This window comes from Macaca mulatta, chromosome 3, assembly GCF_049350105.2.
Source record: "Macaca mulatta isolate MMU2019108-1 chromosome 3, T2T-MMU8v2.0, whole genome shotgun sequence".
Lineage (NCBI taxonomy): Eukaryota > Metazoa > Chordata > Mammalia > Primates > Cercopithecidae > Macaca > Macaca mulatta.
In genome coordinates, this window is record NC_133408.1 from 91,065,223 (window position 1) to 91,081,459 (window position 16,237).

The 16,237-nt window shown below is 41.6% G+C and overlaps 1 protein-coding gene across 6 annotated transcripts in view; it reads left to right on the plus strand.

The window, feature by feature from the left end:
- The window catches only part of ELMO1 (engulfment and cell motility 1), a 575,941-nt gene that overhangs the window by 121,381 nt on the left and 438,323 nt on the right, over positions 1–16,237 (plus strand). For all 6 annotated transcript variants that reach the window (XM_015133709.3, XM_077995014.1, NM_001257647.1 and 3 more), the window contains 2 exon segments: positions 11,713–11,753; positions 12,746–12,818. In XM_015133709.3, the coding sequence (XP_014989195.1) occupies positions 11,713–11,753; positions 12,746–12,818 (114 nt within the window).

The window sequence follows — 16,237 nt, forward strand, 5'->3', positions numbered from 1 at the left end:
TACACTTAGTAATATTATCTGGTAGGGAGTGTATAGTAGACACTCAAAAAACAGTAGCTGTTGCTACACTGTATCATAATTAGAAGGGCTGGCCAAGTGATCATAGTAAAAGAAGATAGTAAAGTCTGGGTTGATGTTATATTGAAGGTAGGGGTGGCGAAAGAATGTGAAATTGTCATAATTGTTTGCATAGTTTAGACCCTTCCTGAAAAGCCTGTGTTACTATTCTTCAGTGCTGTAGGTTCTGCCTCAGATTGCCACCATTAGCTTAATGGAACGTTTTTTGAGACTCAGAAGCCACATCCCTCCACTACCTGCTGGCGGATGTCTCATGTCCATTGCCACTCAAGAAAGGAGGATGAATTGCCATTAGTGCATCCACTCACAAACACACAGACCAACTAGTAGCATAGAGAGACAAAAAATACAAGGAAAAAAAAAAACCTAAATGAGAAACATGAACTAATTTCATACTTTTTTGGTCACTTGTTCCTTTCAGTGTTCTTTTGACCGCTGTCTTACTTTCAATCTCAGGTTCTTTGCCATTGATAAAACTTCATAATCCTGTGTGGAGATGGAGCCTGAACCCTACTTTGCCTTCAGGGCTTATTGGCTTTCTCATATCTACTCTCCTAGCCTGATAACATCCTATCCATTAGCACTGACAGTCATTTCTGTTTATCCTACTGAATCTCTGTGAATTTTTATTTTTAAGCTATGCACATAAATACAGTTAACTTTCCAAAGGTGAACTTGACACACATAAATAAATTATTTCACATGGGTGAAGGTAAGCAGACCATAAGGCCTGATTTGATTCTCCGTGTGAATCATTCATTTCCACGTGAAAGGGAACACTTGATTGCAAAGGCATGGTGGAGTGCAGTGGCCTTCTATGGGTCTAGAGTCATCTAGAAGTACTTGGAAAAGACTGATATTAAGGAAATTTGAAGACAATATAGGAATTAGGACAGTGGTTGTTGTTGCTGTCAGAGATAAGGAAATTTTGGAAAAAATTGTTCTTGATATCTATGGCAACATTGATATGTAACAATATTCACTAAATTAATCAGGAACTAGGAGGAGAATCACAAAAGATTATGATTGATCTAAGTAGTCCTTTATGTTTGCATTGTTCATCTCTATAGTTCTGTCATTTTCTAAAGTTGCAGTTTCCCTTCTAATTGAAGGGAAATACAGTGTCTGCTGAGCAGAAGCATGTTAGAATATCTAAAGGAGAATGTAGGTCTGCTTGTCTTTAACCCATTAATACATTCGACATAATTGTTTCTGTCTTCATTTATCTTCATAGTTTAGTGATTTTTATGACACAAAGACTGTACTTTATCTTGGTAAAATCTAATACCTAATTTGTTTCATGAAGCTTGAAACAAGTCACTTTTGGTAAACCATTTAACCATTTTTTTGAAATGAATCATCATTTGTCAAGAAAAAGTTGGCAGAGCCTATCATCTTTCAATTTTTTTGTTTTTGTTTTTGTTTTGAGATGGAGTCTTGCTCCAGGCTGGAGTGCAGTGGCGTGATCTCGGCTCACTGCAGCCTCCGCCTCCCAGGTTCCAGTGATTTTCCTGCTTCAGCTCTCTGGGTAGCTGGGATTGCAGGCACACACCACCACGCCCAGCTAATTTTTGTATTTTTGGTAAAGATGTAGTTTCGCCATGCTGGCCAGGCTGGTCTTGAACTCCTCACCTCAGGTAATCCACCTGCCTCGGCCTTCCAAAGTGCTAGGATTATAGGCGTGAGCCACTGTGCCCCGCCCATCTTTCAGTTTTTAAAATTAATGTGATCCATGGTTTTACGACTGTGAAGAGGTTGCTGTAAGCCCCCTGTGTCATTTTTGATAATTGCTTGAATCTTGTGCCTGTTATTCACACTGCAACTGTTGTCAGAATACTTGCTTTCCAAGAGCCAGGTGAATTTGCCTAAGGAAAGTGTGGCTTTGTCATTATTTTTCAGATTCATCAGGCTGTTATTAGGAAGATAGGGTATGGACACAGCCTTTTCAGAACACATCCGATTCCTCCATGAAAAAGTAGATGGCTCAGAAGCATGGAGAGTGGTCATAGGATCATTGGAAGAAGAGTAAAACTGTTGTAAAGTGATTGGTGTCATTGACACAATGTCACGAGGTGCCTCTGGGAGCTGGATGGCTTATTGTACATTAAAGTTCCTTCAAGTCACATTGTATGCTTCATAGTCAACATGCTATCCTCTCTCAGTGGCGTCCTGACATTTGGAAGCTGGATTTCTTTTCTTCCTGAGCCAACATTACTAATAACTGCTGAGCAGAATGTGTTCAATGAATTTCTACCTATAAAAGCAAAGTAAAATCCCAAGTGCTGTGCTATACCACCTCAAACTGTTAGAATAAAACATCTGTCAGGTTTTTTTTTCTTTTTTTTTTGTGCACTGGAGAAATGCTTTTTAATAGTCTAGGACCAAAAACTTTAAGTCTTTGTGGAAAAGCATTTTGCAGTTAGAGGGCCATGAGGCTATCGCTGAATGGAAGGGTGGAGGAGCGGTGGGGACTGGGGACCACTTCTGTCTTCCGCTTGCTGTGATCCATCTTTAGCTGCTCCCCTGAGCCTCCATGGCACAAAAAAAGAGAAAGAAGCTAAAAGTCTGGAAACAGAAGATGGGTTTTTAATCAATGTTCATTAACTGCATGCCTTTCCAGGCCCAGCAGCCACGCACCTGGAAGGGGACAGTGTCCCGGAGGCAGTCTCTGCCGCCAAAGTAAGTGCCATGCAGGTGGCAAAACACAAGAAGATGAATTTAAAAATAACCAGCAGGATGCGGCAAGTGCCAAAGGCAGCGTCGGGCTGGAGTCACTTTAAGGAAGAAGGAGGAATTGGATTTTCATTTGTTTTTTCACTCAATTTCTTTAACCAGCATTTTTTTAAAGTATGTGTGAAGCATCCAAACAAGGGATATAAGTAAATAAAAGAAGCTATCTATAGATAACATTATGTAATGCCCTACTATGTACCAGGTGCTGTTTCAAGGATTTTACACCATTATCTCAATTTATCTTCATAACAGGAAGAGAAAACAGAAGTGTTGAGAGAAGTAACAAGCCCAAGTTGCAAAGCCAGGGACTGCAGAAGCCGGGATTCAATTTCAATCCCAGGAAGTCCTCTAAAGTCTTTGATGGCCAGGTGTGGTGCTCACGCCTGTAATCCCAGCACTTTGGAAGGCCAAGGTTGCAGAATTGCTTGAGGCTAGGAGTTCAAGAACAGCCTGGGTAATATAGCGAGACCCTGTCTCTACAAAAAGTAAACCAGCCAGGTGTGGTGGTGCACAGCTCTAGTCCCAGCTACTCAGGAGGCTAAGACAAGAGAATCCCTTAAGCCCAGGAGGTTGAGGCTGCAGTGAGCCAAGATCATACCACTGCACTCCAGCCTTGGTGACAGAGTGAGACCATGTCTCAAATAAATAAATAATAAAGTCATCCAAGAGCTCATAGTTGAGGGGAAGAGAGAGAAAAACACGTAGTCAATAAAAATTCATCATTCTAAAAGCTTTTCTGGTGTCTATTCACTTGATACTACCTCATGAACATTTTCCCCATATCATTAGAAACGTTTGAAATGAATAAACTTGATGGAAGCAGCCTTTTTTTTTCCTGGGTGATGCCCATTTTGAGGCAGGCAGAGGCCTGAGAAGTGGATGTCAGAGCTGAGAACGGCAGCCCACACTCCATAGTGGCTAAAACAGGTGTGTGGGCACATTGGCTGGGGGTGCTGCCAGCCTCAGCAGGCCGGTGTCAAGGCAGAAATCTGGGCAGTAACAGACTTTTGAGCTCTCCAAGGTGAGCTTTTGGGCTTAGTAAAGTCCCTAAGCCAGGTGCCTTGGCCAACAGACAGGAACAGGTGGCTGCACAGCCAGGGCCTGCCAGTGCTCATCAGAGGCAGGGCAGGGAGGGGCTCTGATGAGGGCTGACAGCTGGGAGGGTCTCCCGGGAAAGTGCCTCCAGGAAGGCTGGACTGGCCACCTCCTAAATAAACAGCCAGGGACTCCCCAGGTGGCTGGGTCTCCAGTGCCTTAAAGGAACATGTACTCTGAGTGAGAGAGTGATCATATTTTTTTAAGAGATCAAAAAGAGGCAAAAGGAGAATTGTTTAGTAACAAAGAAAGAAGTGTTAAATTTAAAAGGGTGGCAGGGCATCCTTGTGATGAATGGATCCGCATAACGGGTTATGCAGGACTAAACCTAGAAGATGGCTCAGAGGGGAGACATGGATTTAGGAATTAGTGGTACTAGCATTATGTTACAGGCAAAGGAAAACGAATGTAGAAAGGAAAGCAAAAGCCCAATACCCACTTTAAGGAATAGAGAGAGATATAGATTGAAAATCAGCTGGTAGAGAATTTGGCCATTTTCAATAATCTAGCTTTTTTTTTTTCTTCCTCCGCCTCCTGGGTCCAAGCAATTCTACCTCAGCCTTCCTAGTAGCTGGGATTACAGGTGCCTGCCACACCCAGCTAATTTTTGTAATTTAGTAGAGACAGTTTCACCGTGTTGCTCAGCCTGGTCTCAAAAGTCTTGATCTCAAGTGATCCACCTGGCTCCGCCTCCCAAAGTGCTAGGATTACAGGCATGAGCCATCGCGTCCAGCCTTAAATCTAACTTATTTTACAAAAATTGGCAATAAATCTTCTTGTGTAGGAAATTTGCTTTGTGGACTTACTCTCTTTAGTAAATTAAGTTAACGAAAGAACTCTTTTAGAGCAAGAATTAAGATAAAAAGAGAGGAATACACCCTTAATAAGAAAAACTACTCCTTGAGTGTAGCTATTGACACATGGTACTTTACCAGTCAAATTCATATGGAAATGCATACTTCATCTAACAAATAACAATATTTTTGCAAACTTTAAAATTTCGCCAGAATATACTATAAAGTGAAGAAAGACTTTCATATGCTGCAAGATGACCTCACTGTTGGGAAGGGGAATGGGGAAAAGAATGTGGGGTCAGGGCCTCTGTGCTTATGGGCCTTAATCCCCGCACATAGAAATGTGGTAACTGCCTAATATTCCAGGTTATTCTGAAAAAAAATCCTGCTCTTGTTTTTCAGCTCTCTGTTGAGTCTGAGAAGGCAGTTTTGATCATCCAAACAAAAAGCTTAAGAAATTTAGTGATGATTTGTATAAATTAGGGAAACATACTGAAGCAGTTAAAATAATTTGGCCTCAATATTCTAAAACCAATTTTTTTCCGAGACAGAGTCTGGCTCTGTCACCCAGGCTGGAGTGCAGTGGTACTATCTCGGCTCAGTGGTACTATCTCGGCTCACTGCAACCTCTGCCTCCTGGGCTCAAGCAGTCCTCCCACCTCAGCCTCCCAAGTAGCTGTTACTATAGGCACATGCCACCATGCCTGGCTAATTTTTGTATTTTTGTAGTTTTGTACTTTTTTTTTTTTGGACAGAGTGTGTTACTCTTATCACCCAGGCTGGAGTGCATTGGCGCTGTCTTAGCTCACTGCAACCTCTGCCTCCCAGATTCAAGCGATTCTCCTGCCTCAGCTTCCTGAATAGATGGGATTACAGGCTCCTGCCACCATGTCTGGCTAATTTTTGTATTTTTAGTAGAGATGGGGTTTCACCATATTGGCCAGGCTGGTCTCGAACTCCTGACCTCAGGTGATTCATCTGCCTCAGCCTCCAAAGTGTTGGTATTACAGGCATGAGCCCCTGCATCCAGCCTTTAGTTTTTATATTTTTTGTAGAGATGAGGTTTTGCCATGTTGCCTAGGCTGGTCTCAAACTTCTGAGCTCAAGCTATCCACCTGCCTTGGCCTCCCAAAGTGCTGGGATAACAGGCATGAGCCACCATGCCCAGCCCAAATATTTTCCAATAGGGTACAGAAGTTAATTTTTAGGGCCAGGTGTCATGGCTCACGCCTGTAATCCCAGCACTTTGGAAGGCCAAGGCTGGCGGATCGCGAGGTCAGGAGTTCGAGACCAACATGGCCAACATAGTAAAACCCCGTCTCTACTAAAAATAGAAAAATTAGCCAGGCATGGTTGTATGCGCCTGTAGTCCCAGCTACTGGGGAGGCTGAGGCAGGAGAATCGCTTGAACTTGGGAGGTGAGGAGGTTACAGCGAGCCGAGATCATGCCACTACACACCAACCCAGGTGAGAATGTGAGACTCCATCTACAAAAAAAAAAGGAGTTACTTTTTAGTTCCTTTAGGGTATATGGAGTTATAGGGAGAAGAATCAAGCAGTTTCATCATTTTGAACTGAATTAATTTTTCTCCTGGGGCTTTTCTTTCAATGAAATGGAAAGCAGATTATTCAGTGGGTCTACAGAAAGCTATTAATGTATTATTCATATCACTCTACTCCCAGGTCTTGGAGAATTGGACAGATAGACAGACATACCTTACGTAACTTTTTGGGCAAAAGTTAACTAAAAAGTCCATAAGGCAGGGCTGGCATTTGGCTTGGAATTTACTGGTCAGGCAATGAGTTCACATCAAACAGGGCTTTCTATAGGAAATGAGAAAAGCGGTGATACCAGGCTAGTGTTTTCAAGGTAGTTGGGGTGTCTTGGTCAGTCTTGTCTGCTTATGAGAGTATAAGGCTCACCTCTTCGGTCATGCTTATGGAGGGTGACACTTGTTTGATTGGTATCTGATTTATCTGTTGAATTACATTCTTTGTCAGCTGGTGCTCAGTGCTCTTCCAAGCCATGAATTGCCTAATTCCTACATGAATGACTGCACAGGGAGTAGTGACAGCTTTCAGTGTCTAACAGCTTATGGCCAGCAGCTGCTCAGTCACCCAGCAGTGGTAGGAAATGGGAAATATGCTGGTTAATCCAGGCTATCATTAAAAATAGTTGGCTTTTTGTTGTTGTTTTTTAAAGGAAAGTTCGTGAATGTATAGATTTTTTTCATTTAGCAGAGGTGTATTGAGTCTCCTATTAGATCCTGTTAATACCTACATACTGTGGTAACTAGTACTGAGGGGTGGGGAAGGCTACAGAGATGAATTAAGATGCCTTGTTCTCAAGGGATGGGGAGATAAGATAGATATACAGTCCTCAGAAGTGAATCATTTAATCTGCTAAGTCCACAGAGGGAGTAATTACATCTATTTAGGGAGATAAGGGGGCATCTGGTTAGAGGGGGTGGCTTTGACATAGACGTTAAATGGTAGGTAAGAGTTCCTTGTTAGAGTTGGAACAGAAAGAAGGAGAGGGCCATTTCAACAAAGCTAATGGCATGAGCGAAAGTGTGGAGATGGGATTTTTGTTTGTTTGTTTGTTTTTGGTGATTCACCATCAAGATCCAGAAGCATGGGGAACGTGTACAGAATAGTAGACTTACGGAGACCAGATTGTGGATGGCTTTGGGTGACAAGCTAAGGGACTGACTTTCTTTTTTTTTGAGACAGAGTCTTGCTCTGTCGCCAGGCTGGAGTGCAGTGGCATGATCTCGGCTCACTGCAACCTCCACCTCCTGGATTCAAGTAATTCTCCTGCCTCAGGCTCCTGAGTAGCTGGTACTACAGGCATGCACCACCACGTCCAGCTAATTTTTTTTTTTTTTTTTGTATTTTGGTAGAGACAGTTTCAGCATTTTTGGCCAGAATGGTCTCAATCTCCTGCCCTCATGATCTGCCCACCTCAGCCTCCCAAAGTGCTGGGATTACAGGCGTGAGCCACCGCTTCTAGCTGGGACTGACACTTTTATTGGAAAAAACGAGTGATATAAGCAAAGTTTGTAGGGCAAGTCTAATTTTGTGTATTTATAGTTGACATGGGGATTGGAGAAAAAGAAATTGGAGATGTGGAGACTTATGTGCAGGGACCTGGTGATGGGATCTTTAGAACAAAGGTGGTAGGAAAGGTCTGGAAAGATTAAAGAGAGAGAGGTTGTGGAAGTAATGATGAGACTTAGTGTCTTGCAAATGTGTATGTCACAGAATGTATTAAGGAAGAAAGAGAAGACAAGGACAAGTTGGCTAGAAATGTGCCTCAAAGAACTGCTGAAAGTAGGCAAGTTGAGTGTAGGAACTGATGGAAGATACGATTTGGGGTTGATTTTCTAGGGAAGCAGTTGATTGGAAATTCATGGCAAATAGTTATTAATGATGGGCTGGTACTCAGGAAAGGTGCTGGGTCAGAAGCAGCAGAATTAAGGGTGATGAGATTGGGGTGTACACTCAAAGATCTATTTGATGGCAGGAGTTGGAATGAGGAGAGTCAGGAGTTCAGAAGAACAGTTAGGCCTTGAGAAGCAATGCTGTGGACATCACAGAGGAAACATGTACATAACCTGTTAGCACCTTATATCTGAAGAGTGAAGACATAAAGGTTAACGAGACTCCTGGGCAGTAGTGGTGCCATAATAAGGGCAGAGAAGTCATGGCAGCATCGGGTGTGGGATCTGAGGGGCGTGTGCTACCATTGGGTAGATTGAGGGGTAGGGAATGTGAAAGTGGTGATTTTTGTTTCCACTTTTAATAAGATCCCTGCAGGACAGTTAAAATGTTCCGTCTAAGAGACTGTCAAAGATTTGCAAGAAAGTGTTTGGGGCTACAACTGTAGACTTAGGACAGTTGAATAGAATGAGATCCATGAGGAACTGACTGACTAAATAAAAGCAGAAAAGATGAGAAAAAAAATCTGGAGTTAGAGAGCTACAGGTAAAAGAGCAACTATGAAGGATTTCTTGGACTTCATTGAAGGATTAGTTGTATGTGTAGGAGAATGAAGAAAATATGGTACTATATCATAGCTCTGGAAAGGGGGTTTCAAAAAGAAGAAAGTAGTAACAGTGTCAAATAAGGCAGACAGGAAAAGGAAGGCAAGAACGGTGAAAAGGTTATTGGAATTAATTTTTGGGTGGTGAGGGCTAACGTTTGATTGAGGTAGATGGAAGAATGGAGGGGCCCATCATTATGTAACACTCATTTTAATTGGCTAGGCTACCCTATGGGTGTTCACTCAACTATAATTCCTTTTCCTCTGTGGTTTACAGTTTTTCTTTCATCTTTCTCTATTAAGTCTCTAAGCTTTGTGCATCTGTGGTCTTTATTCCTTTCATATATCCAACTTCATTATGTTCTAGGTATAATAGTACCCTAGAGACCTCTGTCTTTTAAAACTCGATTCTCTATGAATCAGACCTGAATTGAAATCCAAGTAATTCCTCTAAGAGACTTCAGTCTCTAAGTCTAAATCCAGGAACAGTTGCTTTTGATGCCTTCCGCTACCTCAACAATACCTTCTTGACCTGACTTTTTGTTTCAGTGTTATGTAAGACTAAAACCTGGCTCTGTTATTTGTGTTTCAGTTTTGAGGGTGCATGAAGTGAGATTTGGGGAGATTCTCTGATAAGTCATCACAAATTGATAGCGTAGAGGGATCTCTGGCAGCTGGAAGGGCAAAATTCTTGTCTAATGGAAAAAAGTTTTGTTTCTGAAGTTCCTTAGTCATTTGGTTGAGAGAACACATTTGTTCATCAGTTCACAGCAAGAGCCATCAACAGTGGACAGCTTCTTGCAAAGGCCTAGGACTTGCGTAACATGTAACTACAGTAGAACCCAATTGCCATTGTCATCTTATTCTAGAGGACAGATGCAGGATATAAGGAATACCCCCACCATCTTTCTACTCCTCAGTAATTCTAGGTTTCCCTTTCTTTCCAACTGTGTTTATTCATTTTTTAACTTTTGTGGATACATAGTAGGTATATGTATTTGTGGGGTACATGAAATGTTTTGACACAGGTATGCAATATATAATAATTATATTGTGGAAAATGGGGTATCTATCCCATCAACCATTTATCCTTTGTGTTACAAACAATCCAGTTATACTCTTTTATTTTAAAATGTACAATTTAATTATTGGCTATAGTCACCCTGTTGTGCTATCAAATACTAGGTCTTGTCATTCTTTATTTTTTTTGGAACTCATTAACCATCCCCACCTCTCCCACAAACCCTACCACTACCCTCCCCAGCTTCTGGTAACCAGTCTTCTACTCTCTCTCTCCATGAGTTCAATTGTTTTGATTTTTAGATCCCACAAATAAATGGAAACATGTGATGTTTGTCTTTCTGTGCCTGGCTTATTTCACTTAATATAATGGCTTCCAGTTCCATCCATGTTATTGCAAATGACAGGATCGCATTCTTTTTATGGCTGAATACTTCACTGTATAAATGTACCACATTTTCTTTATCCATTCGTCTGTTGATAGACTCTTAGATTGCTTTCAAATCTTGGCTATTGTGAATAGTGCTGCAACGAACACCTCCAACTGTGTTTATAGTTGTAGGCAAAGACACATTCTTTTGCACACATGGTAGTGAATGTGCTCATAGAGGATGGAGCTCCAGTGGGAGAGAGTTCATTAGAGGGACACTGCACACTGAACTGGGCCTTTAGTAGGGTTTAGGGAGGCCCTTGGAGAGGACTATGCAAATGGTGTTCAGAATTCACCAATAGGGCAGGCATAGTATCATGTCCAAGAGTGAGGATGCAAGGAGGAAATGGAGCCCTTTCAGGAGTCCTAATCCTTTTTTGAAGTCTTTTGCCCTTTGTATTAATTTAAAAATATAATTAATATAATTTAATTTTTGTAACAACTTGAGGGGTTGGTAGAATCTATTTCCATTTTACAGATAAACTAACTGGGGTTCAGCAAATGAAGAAAATTGCAGGTTACTTAAACAGCAAACAGGGTGATAGAGCGTGGATTTGAACTGATCTCTTGGATTCAGAATCTCTTTGCAGATACCACATTTCCCTTCATATAGACAGGAGTAAAACTTGCTTATATGTAGACAGATTTTTTATGGTTGTATCTGAAAACCCAGACCATGTATTGTACTTCTCTGATTTCTCATCTTCTCTTCCTCTCTTCCCCATTCATTTCTTGTCTGTGATTGTTCTTTGGGTTGACATGATACTCGCCATCCTAGAGACAGGGTCTTGTTTGCATCCAAAACAGGAAGAGTTTCCACATCTCTAGGAGAGCTGGTGTGTCTCTCTGCTGCATTCCTTCTATCTTGGAGGCAGGCAGAGCACAAGTGTGGCTGTTAGGCGCAAGAGCACAGCTGTAGTCACCCGCCAGTTGACACCAGGGCACATGGTGTCATGGTCGCATTACTGGAGTGTATCTGGCTCAAGCTGCTGCATGATTGGCATTTATCGGGGCCATCGTCAGGGGAAGAATTCTATGTACTTTGTAAGAACCATTTCGTAACACTTCATAGTCCATTTGCCACATGTTCTCATAAAAATATCATCAATCCACGATTTTTGCATAAAGCCAAACTGCAGCTTGCCTGATTCATGTACTATTCCTGAGGGATTCTGGTTTTGACTTGGCCTCATGGGCTTCCGTTGTCTGTGAGATCTTTGAACAAAGCTATATTTTCACCCTAATTTCAGTGTGGCTAGATTAAATATGATGCATGTTTTGTTCAACTAATAATGCTAAGTATAGAAAAAAGGACCACAGCGGTAATAAATCAATACATTTGGTGGTAACAGCTGGTAGATTGTTACCTTGAGAAAAATAAGAGGCTTATTGACAACTAAGAATAGCGAATGTAAATTCTCTTTGCTTAGGTATCCTTTTATGAAGCTTCTTCTTTTTTTAAATTTAAAATGATGAAATGAAACTAACAAAGTATTTCCTTTTTTGTTATTTTGCAGAAAAAACCACTGTCTGCAATAATAAAGGAAGTCTGTGATGGGTAAGTGTTACTCAGGATTTATCTAAGGCATTCTAGTTGATAAATTGACAAGCAAATAATATATTTCCAGTAGAATAGTAAAATATTATTCATAAGTCACCCACTGACTTGCTCAAAGTCACTAAGAATTACTCTGTAGGAGTATCACACCCTTTTCCACCAGAATTTACCATTAGTCCTCATAGAGCAGAAAGTGTGAAATGACTGTTATGTGCACAGTGGGGTTGGCTTTATTTATTTTAGGAAGTTGTGTTCCTTTTGTCCTACCCAGCAGGGAGTACTCTACGAGTTTTTGAGGGCGCAGTACACACTTGATCTGGTATAAACTGAGAGGACCACTCAGGTCCTCATAGAGGATGAAAGAACTGAACAGACAAGGCAGTGGGTAATTGTACTGCCCCATGGGATCTCACAATGATATGACTTTCCTACTTTTTTGTGGCTGCTCTAAACAATACAAAGGAAATGTATATATGGTAGCTGCATGAGTTTTTTTTTTTTTTCTTTTAAACCAGAACTGTGAAAATAGTTGTGTTCACTGAAATTTGTGTAAGGCCTAGAGTACTTAATTGGAGTGTTTCAGTCTGTAACAACTATACTGATAGGGGATTGTAGAATACAGAGACAATTAAAATGTGCCGAATATCCAAAACTTAAATTGCATTTATTTTCTTTCTTTGCTTCAATCCCTTAAAATCAGTAGAATTGTAAAGATTTGTATTTAAATCTGCCACAGCAAGCCTTGAAGATGAAATGCTTAAAGGTGAGCAGCAGGGCTAGCATAAGGTCTAGGCAGTCCACACATGAAATGTTTGGTCTCAGGGTGTGGAAGGTAGGCTAAAGTCATTTTGCTTTAGGAACTGCATTGTGGTATATGTTGGGATTGGTCCAGTTCCAATCACAGGGTGCTTAGTTAATCCAACACTAAAAAATTACACAAATGAAAATGGCCACTTTCATTTTTCTAATCAGTATATGCTTGTATTTTTAAGGTGGTCTCTTCCCAACCATGAATATTATGCACTGCAGCATGCTGATAGTTCAAACTTCTATATCACAGAAAAGGTAGGTCAACCACATTATTTAATATGGGACACATGTTGAAGGAAAGTAAATCATGATGATGTTTCCTCTGTTCAGGACTAGACATGCTGGTCTAAATTTTATGTCTCTACTATCCATGAAAATAGGGTCTGTAAAGCAAATAACTGCTACTTTAGCATCCACAAGATGATATTTAGCAGCTCAAGAGTAAAGACCAAATATGTTTCATGTCTTGTTCAGCAACTGCAGTTGCCTTCGAAGAGTGAATATGTTATCTCTTTCTTACTGCTTGGTTAAAGGATTTATTTGATACTTAATGACTTAGTTGGGTTTTTCTTTCTCAGATTTTGTTTTTCCAAAATACCCTCTAACCCTTGCTTAATGTACATGAAATAATGATAAGAAAGCTTTTCAAATGTGGCATTATGTATGTAGGCACTAAGAGTGTTCTATGAATCTTGGGAACCCAGCTCTCTTCTTGGGTGATTTGAACTCTTTTTAGCAAGAGTAAAGGAGAAGGAGGGATTTGTGAAGACAGCAATGGCCCTGGGAGCAAGTAAAATTAATATGTACAAGATCCCTGATAGAGGAAGGGCACACTGGAATTTACTGAGTGCATACTGTGTGCCAGGAACTGAGCCACGCACATTACATCTGTTCACAGATTTCTTCCTTAAGACTAACCTGGGCTATAAAAATACTGGCTTTGGGTAACAGGTACGAAACTGAATCATTGAGGACAAATGGTTAGACTAATGCTTCATACTTGATTCTACAAGAAGCAAGTTTAGATTTTTGTGCTTCTTTGATTTTTGTCTTTTGGAATTTCCACAATAGTTTTGCATTCAACACTTTAGGCCGAGCTCACTGAAATGCATATGAAACAGTTTTGTCTTCATGAAACTGATCTTGTGGGGTCAGCAGGGAGGGAAGGAACACCCCTGTGAACAGCTGTCATTATAACAAGGTGGCCAGTGCTGAAACAGAAGTGAGTACAAAGTGCTCTTGAAGGAGGGAGAATCGGGTGGCCTCAGGCTTTGTTCGTCCCAGTTAGTAGTCCCTAGAGTGACTGTAATTTTACCCATGAATCAGGTGGTGGTAGAAGGTGGAGGCAGTAACAAGGGTCCTACTTCCACTGATGAGTCCCTTGCTCTACCCCAAAGACGGAGGGAGGGATTCAGTTCAGCAGCAGAGAGGCCGCCAAGGCCTGAATGCGTCTCAGAAATTGTGTCGTTCTTCCCAGATGGACACTGGGAATTTTGTAACTGATGCTGTTTTCTTCTTCATGTTGATTGCCAGAAAGCTGAGAAAGGGGCCAGGTACGGTGGCTCACGTCTGTAATCCCAGAACTGTGGGAGGCCAAGGAGGGTAGATCACTTGAGGTCAGGAGTTCCAGATCAGCCTGGCCAACACGGTGAAACCCCGTCTCTGCTAAAAATACAAAAATGAGCTGGGTATGGTGGTAGGTGCCTGTAATCCCAGCTATTCGGGAAGCTGAGGTGGGAGGATTGCTTGGACCTGGGAGGCGGAGGTTGCAGTGAGCTGAGATCATGCCACTGCACTCCAGCCTGAGCGACAGAGCGAGGCTCCATCTTGAGAGAAAAAGAAAAAACAAAGCTGGGAGTTAACAAGTGAACTCAGTTTCCTGCCATGCCTTGTATTTATTAAGTTTACCTTTGATTCCTTTGACTTCTTCCGTATAAACATTTAGTTTCCTATCTTTATTTTCCCTTTGCTTCAGTTTCTTAATATTTTTCCTTTATTTTATACTGCATGTATATAATTTGCATGCTATTCTTTGTGAGATTAAAGAAGTTATGTAGAAATCCAAGTTAAATGACAGCAGTTAAAGGTATCACCATGGTTTCATTCATAGCAGTTACTGGGTAGTGAAATCAATTCAGTTAGTTGCCAGAGCATTAAACACTGGAACGTAGTAGAGTAGATTAGGTCAGAGTATATCTCCTGTGTTGCTTGTGAAATACTTGTTTCTCCTACCCACATACATAATACATGCAGATTACACCGGTGATTTACCCTCGGTTGTGGTAAAAAAGCTGTTGAGTCATGAATAGTTCTGGCTCTGAGTAATCTGTGCTGGCAGATGGCCCCCAGTGACATCCTGTCTTCTGTCACCATTGTCTGGAGACCTCAGTGTAGTGAAGATCACTAAAGATGGAGTTCTTAGACTTCAGAGAGAACATAAGCATGGCACAGAGAACCTTAAAAAAAAAAGTGGGGCTTTAGATCCCAACCCCAGAGACTCAGAGTGAGTGGGACTTGGATATGGCCTGGGAGTTTTCATTTTTAAAGCACCTTCTGGGCGGTCTGATGCTGGATACCTGGAACCACTGGGAGAAACAGCCCTGGGGCCTATTTTCTAGAGAACTGGGACCCATGTGTACAGGACATTACGCCTTCTGTCCAGCGGTTGAGCACAAAGTTCAATTTAGGAATGTAGGCTGGGCGCGTGGTTCACACCTGTAATCCCAGCACTTTGGGAGGCAAATGCGGGTGGGTCGCCTGAGGTCAGGAGTTCGAGACCAGCCTGACCAACATGGCAAAACCGTATCTCTACTAAAAATATAAAAGTTGACGAGTGTGGTGGCTCACACCTGTAGTCCCAGCACTTCGGGAGGCCAAGGTGGGTAGATCATGAGGTCAAGAGATAGAGACCATCCTGGCTAACACTGTGAAACCCTGTCTCTACTAAAAATGCAAAAAAATTACCTGGGTGTGATGGCACGCGCCTGTTGTCTCAGCTAATCAGGAGGCTGAGGCAGGAGAATTGCTTGAACCCAGGAGGCAGAGGTTGCAGTCAGCTGAGATCGTGCCACTGCACTCCATCCTCAGTGACAGAGCGAGACTCCATCACAAAAAAAAAAAAAAAAACTGGGTGTGGTGGCACATGCCTGTAGTCCCACTCAGGAGGCTGAGGCAGGAGAATCACTTGAACCTGGGAGGTGGAGGTTACGGTGAGCCAAGATTGCACCACTGCACTACAGCCTAGGTGACAGAGCAAGACTCCATCTTGAAAACAAAAACAACAACAACAAAAAAACAAAGTATGTAGGAATGTGTTTGTGTGTTGCCATTTCTTGGCATAATTTGAAAACTATTAACATCATATGATGGTTATACTTTTTTCCTAATTAAAATTCATGTATATGCAGAACATTCAAACTGTAGAGAAAGGGGGAAATTATTATTTTATGGTGCATCTTAGTTATTTTCTGGGAATCTTGTTTTGCCTGAGGACATTCTTGAAACTGAGTTTATAAAGGACTGGCCACCAAGTCTGTCATGTGGAGTTTTTCATCTTCAGTGGGCTGTAGCAGAGATTATTCTTTTATGAAGAGTTTAGGGATTGAGAAGACTCATCTTCCCTATCATAGTTCTTTGTTTGTAAATACAATGTCATCGCTCTTCCTCATGCAGCT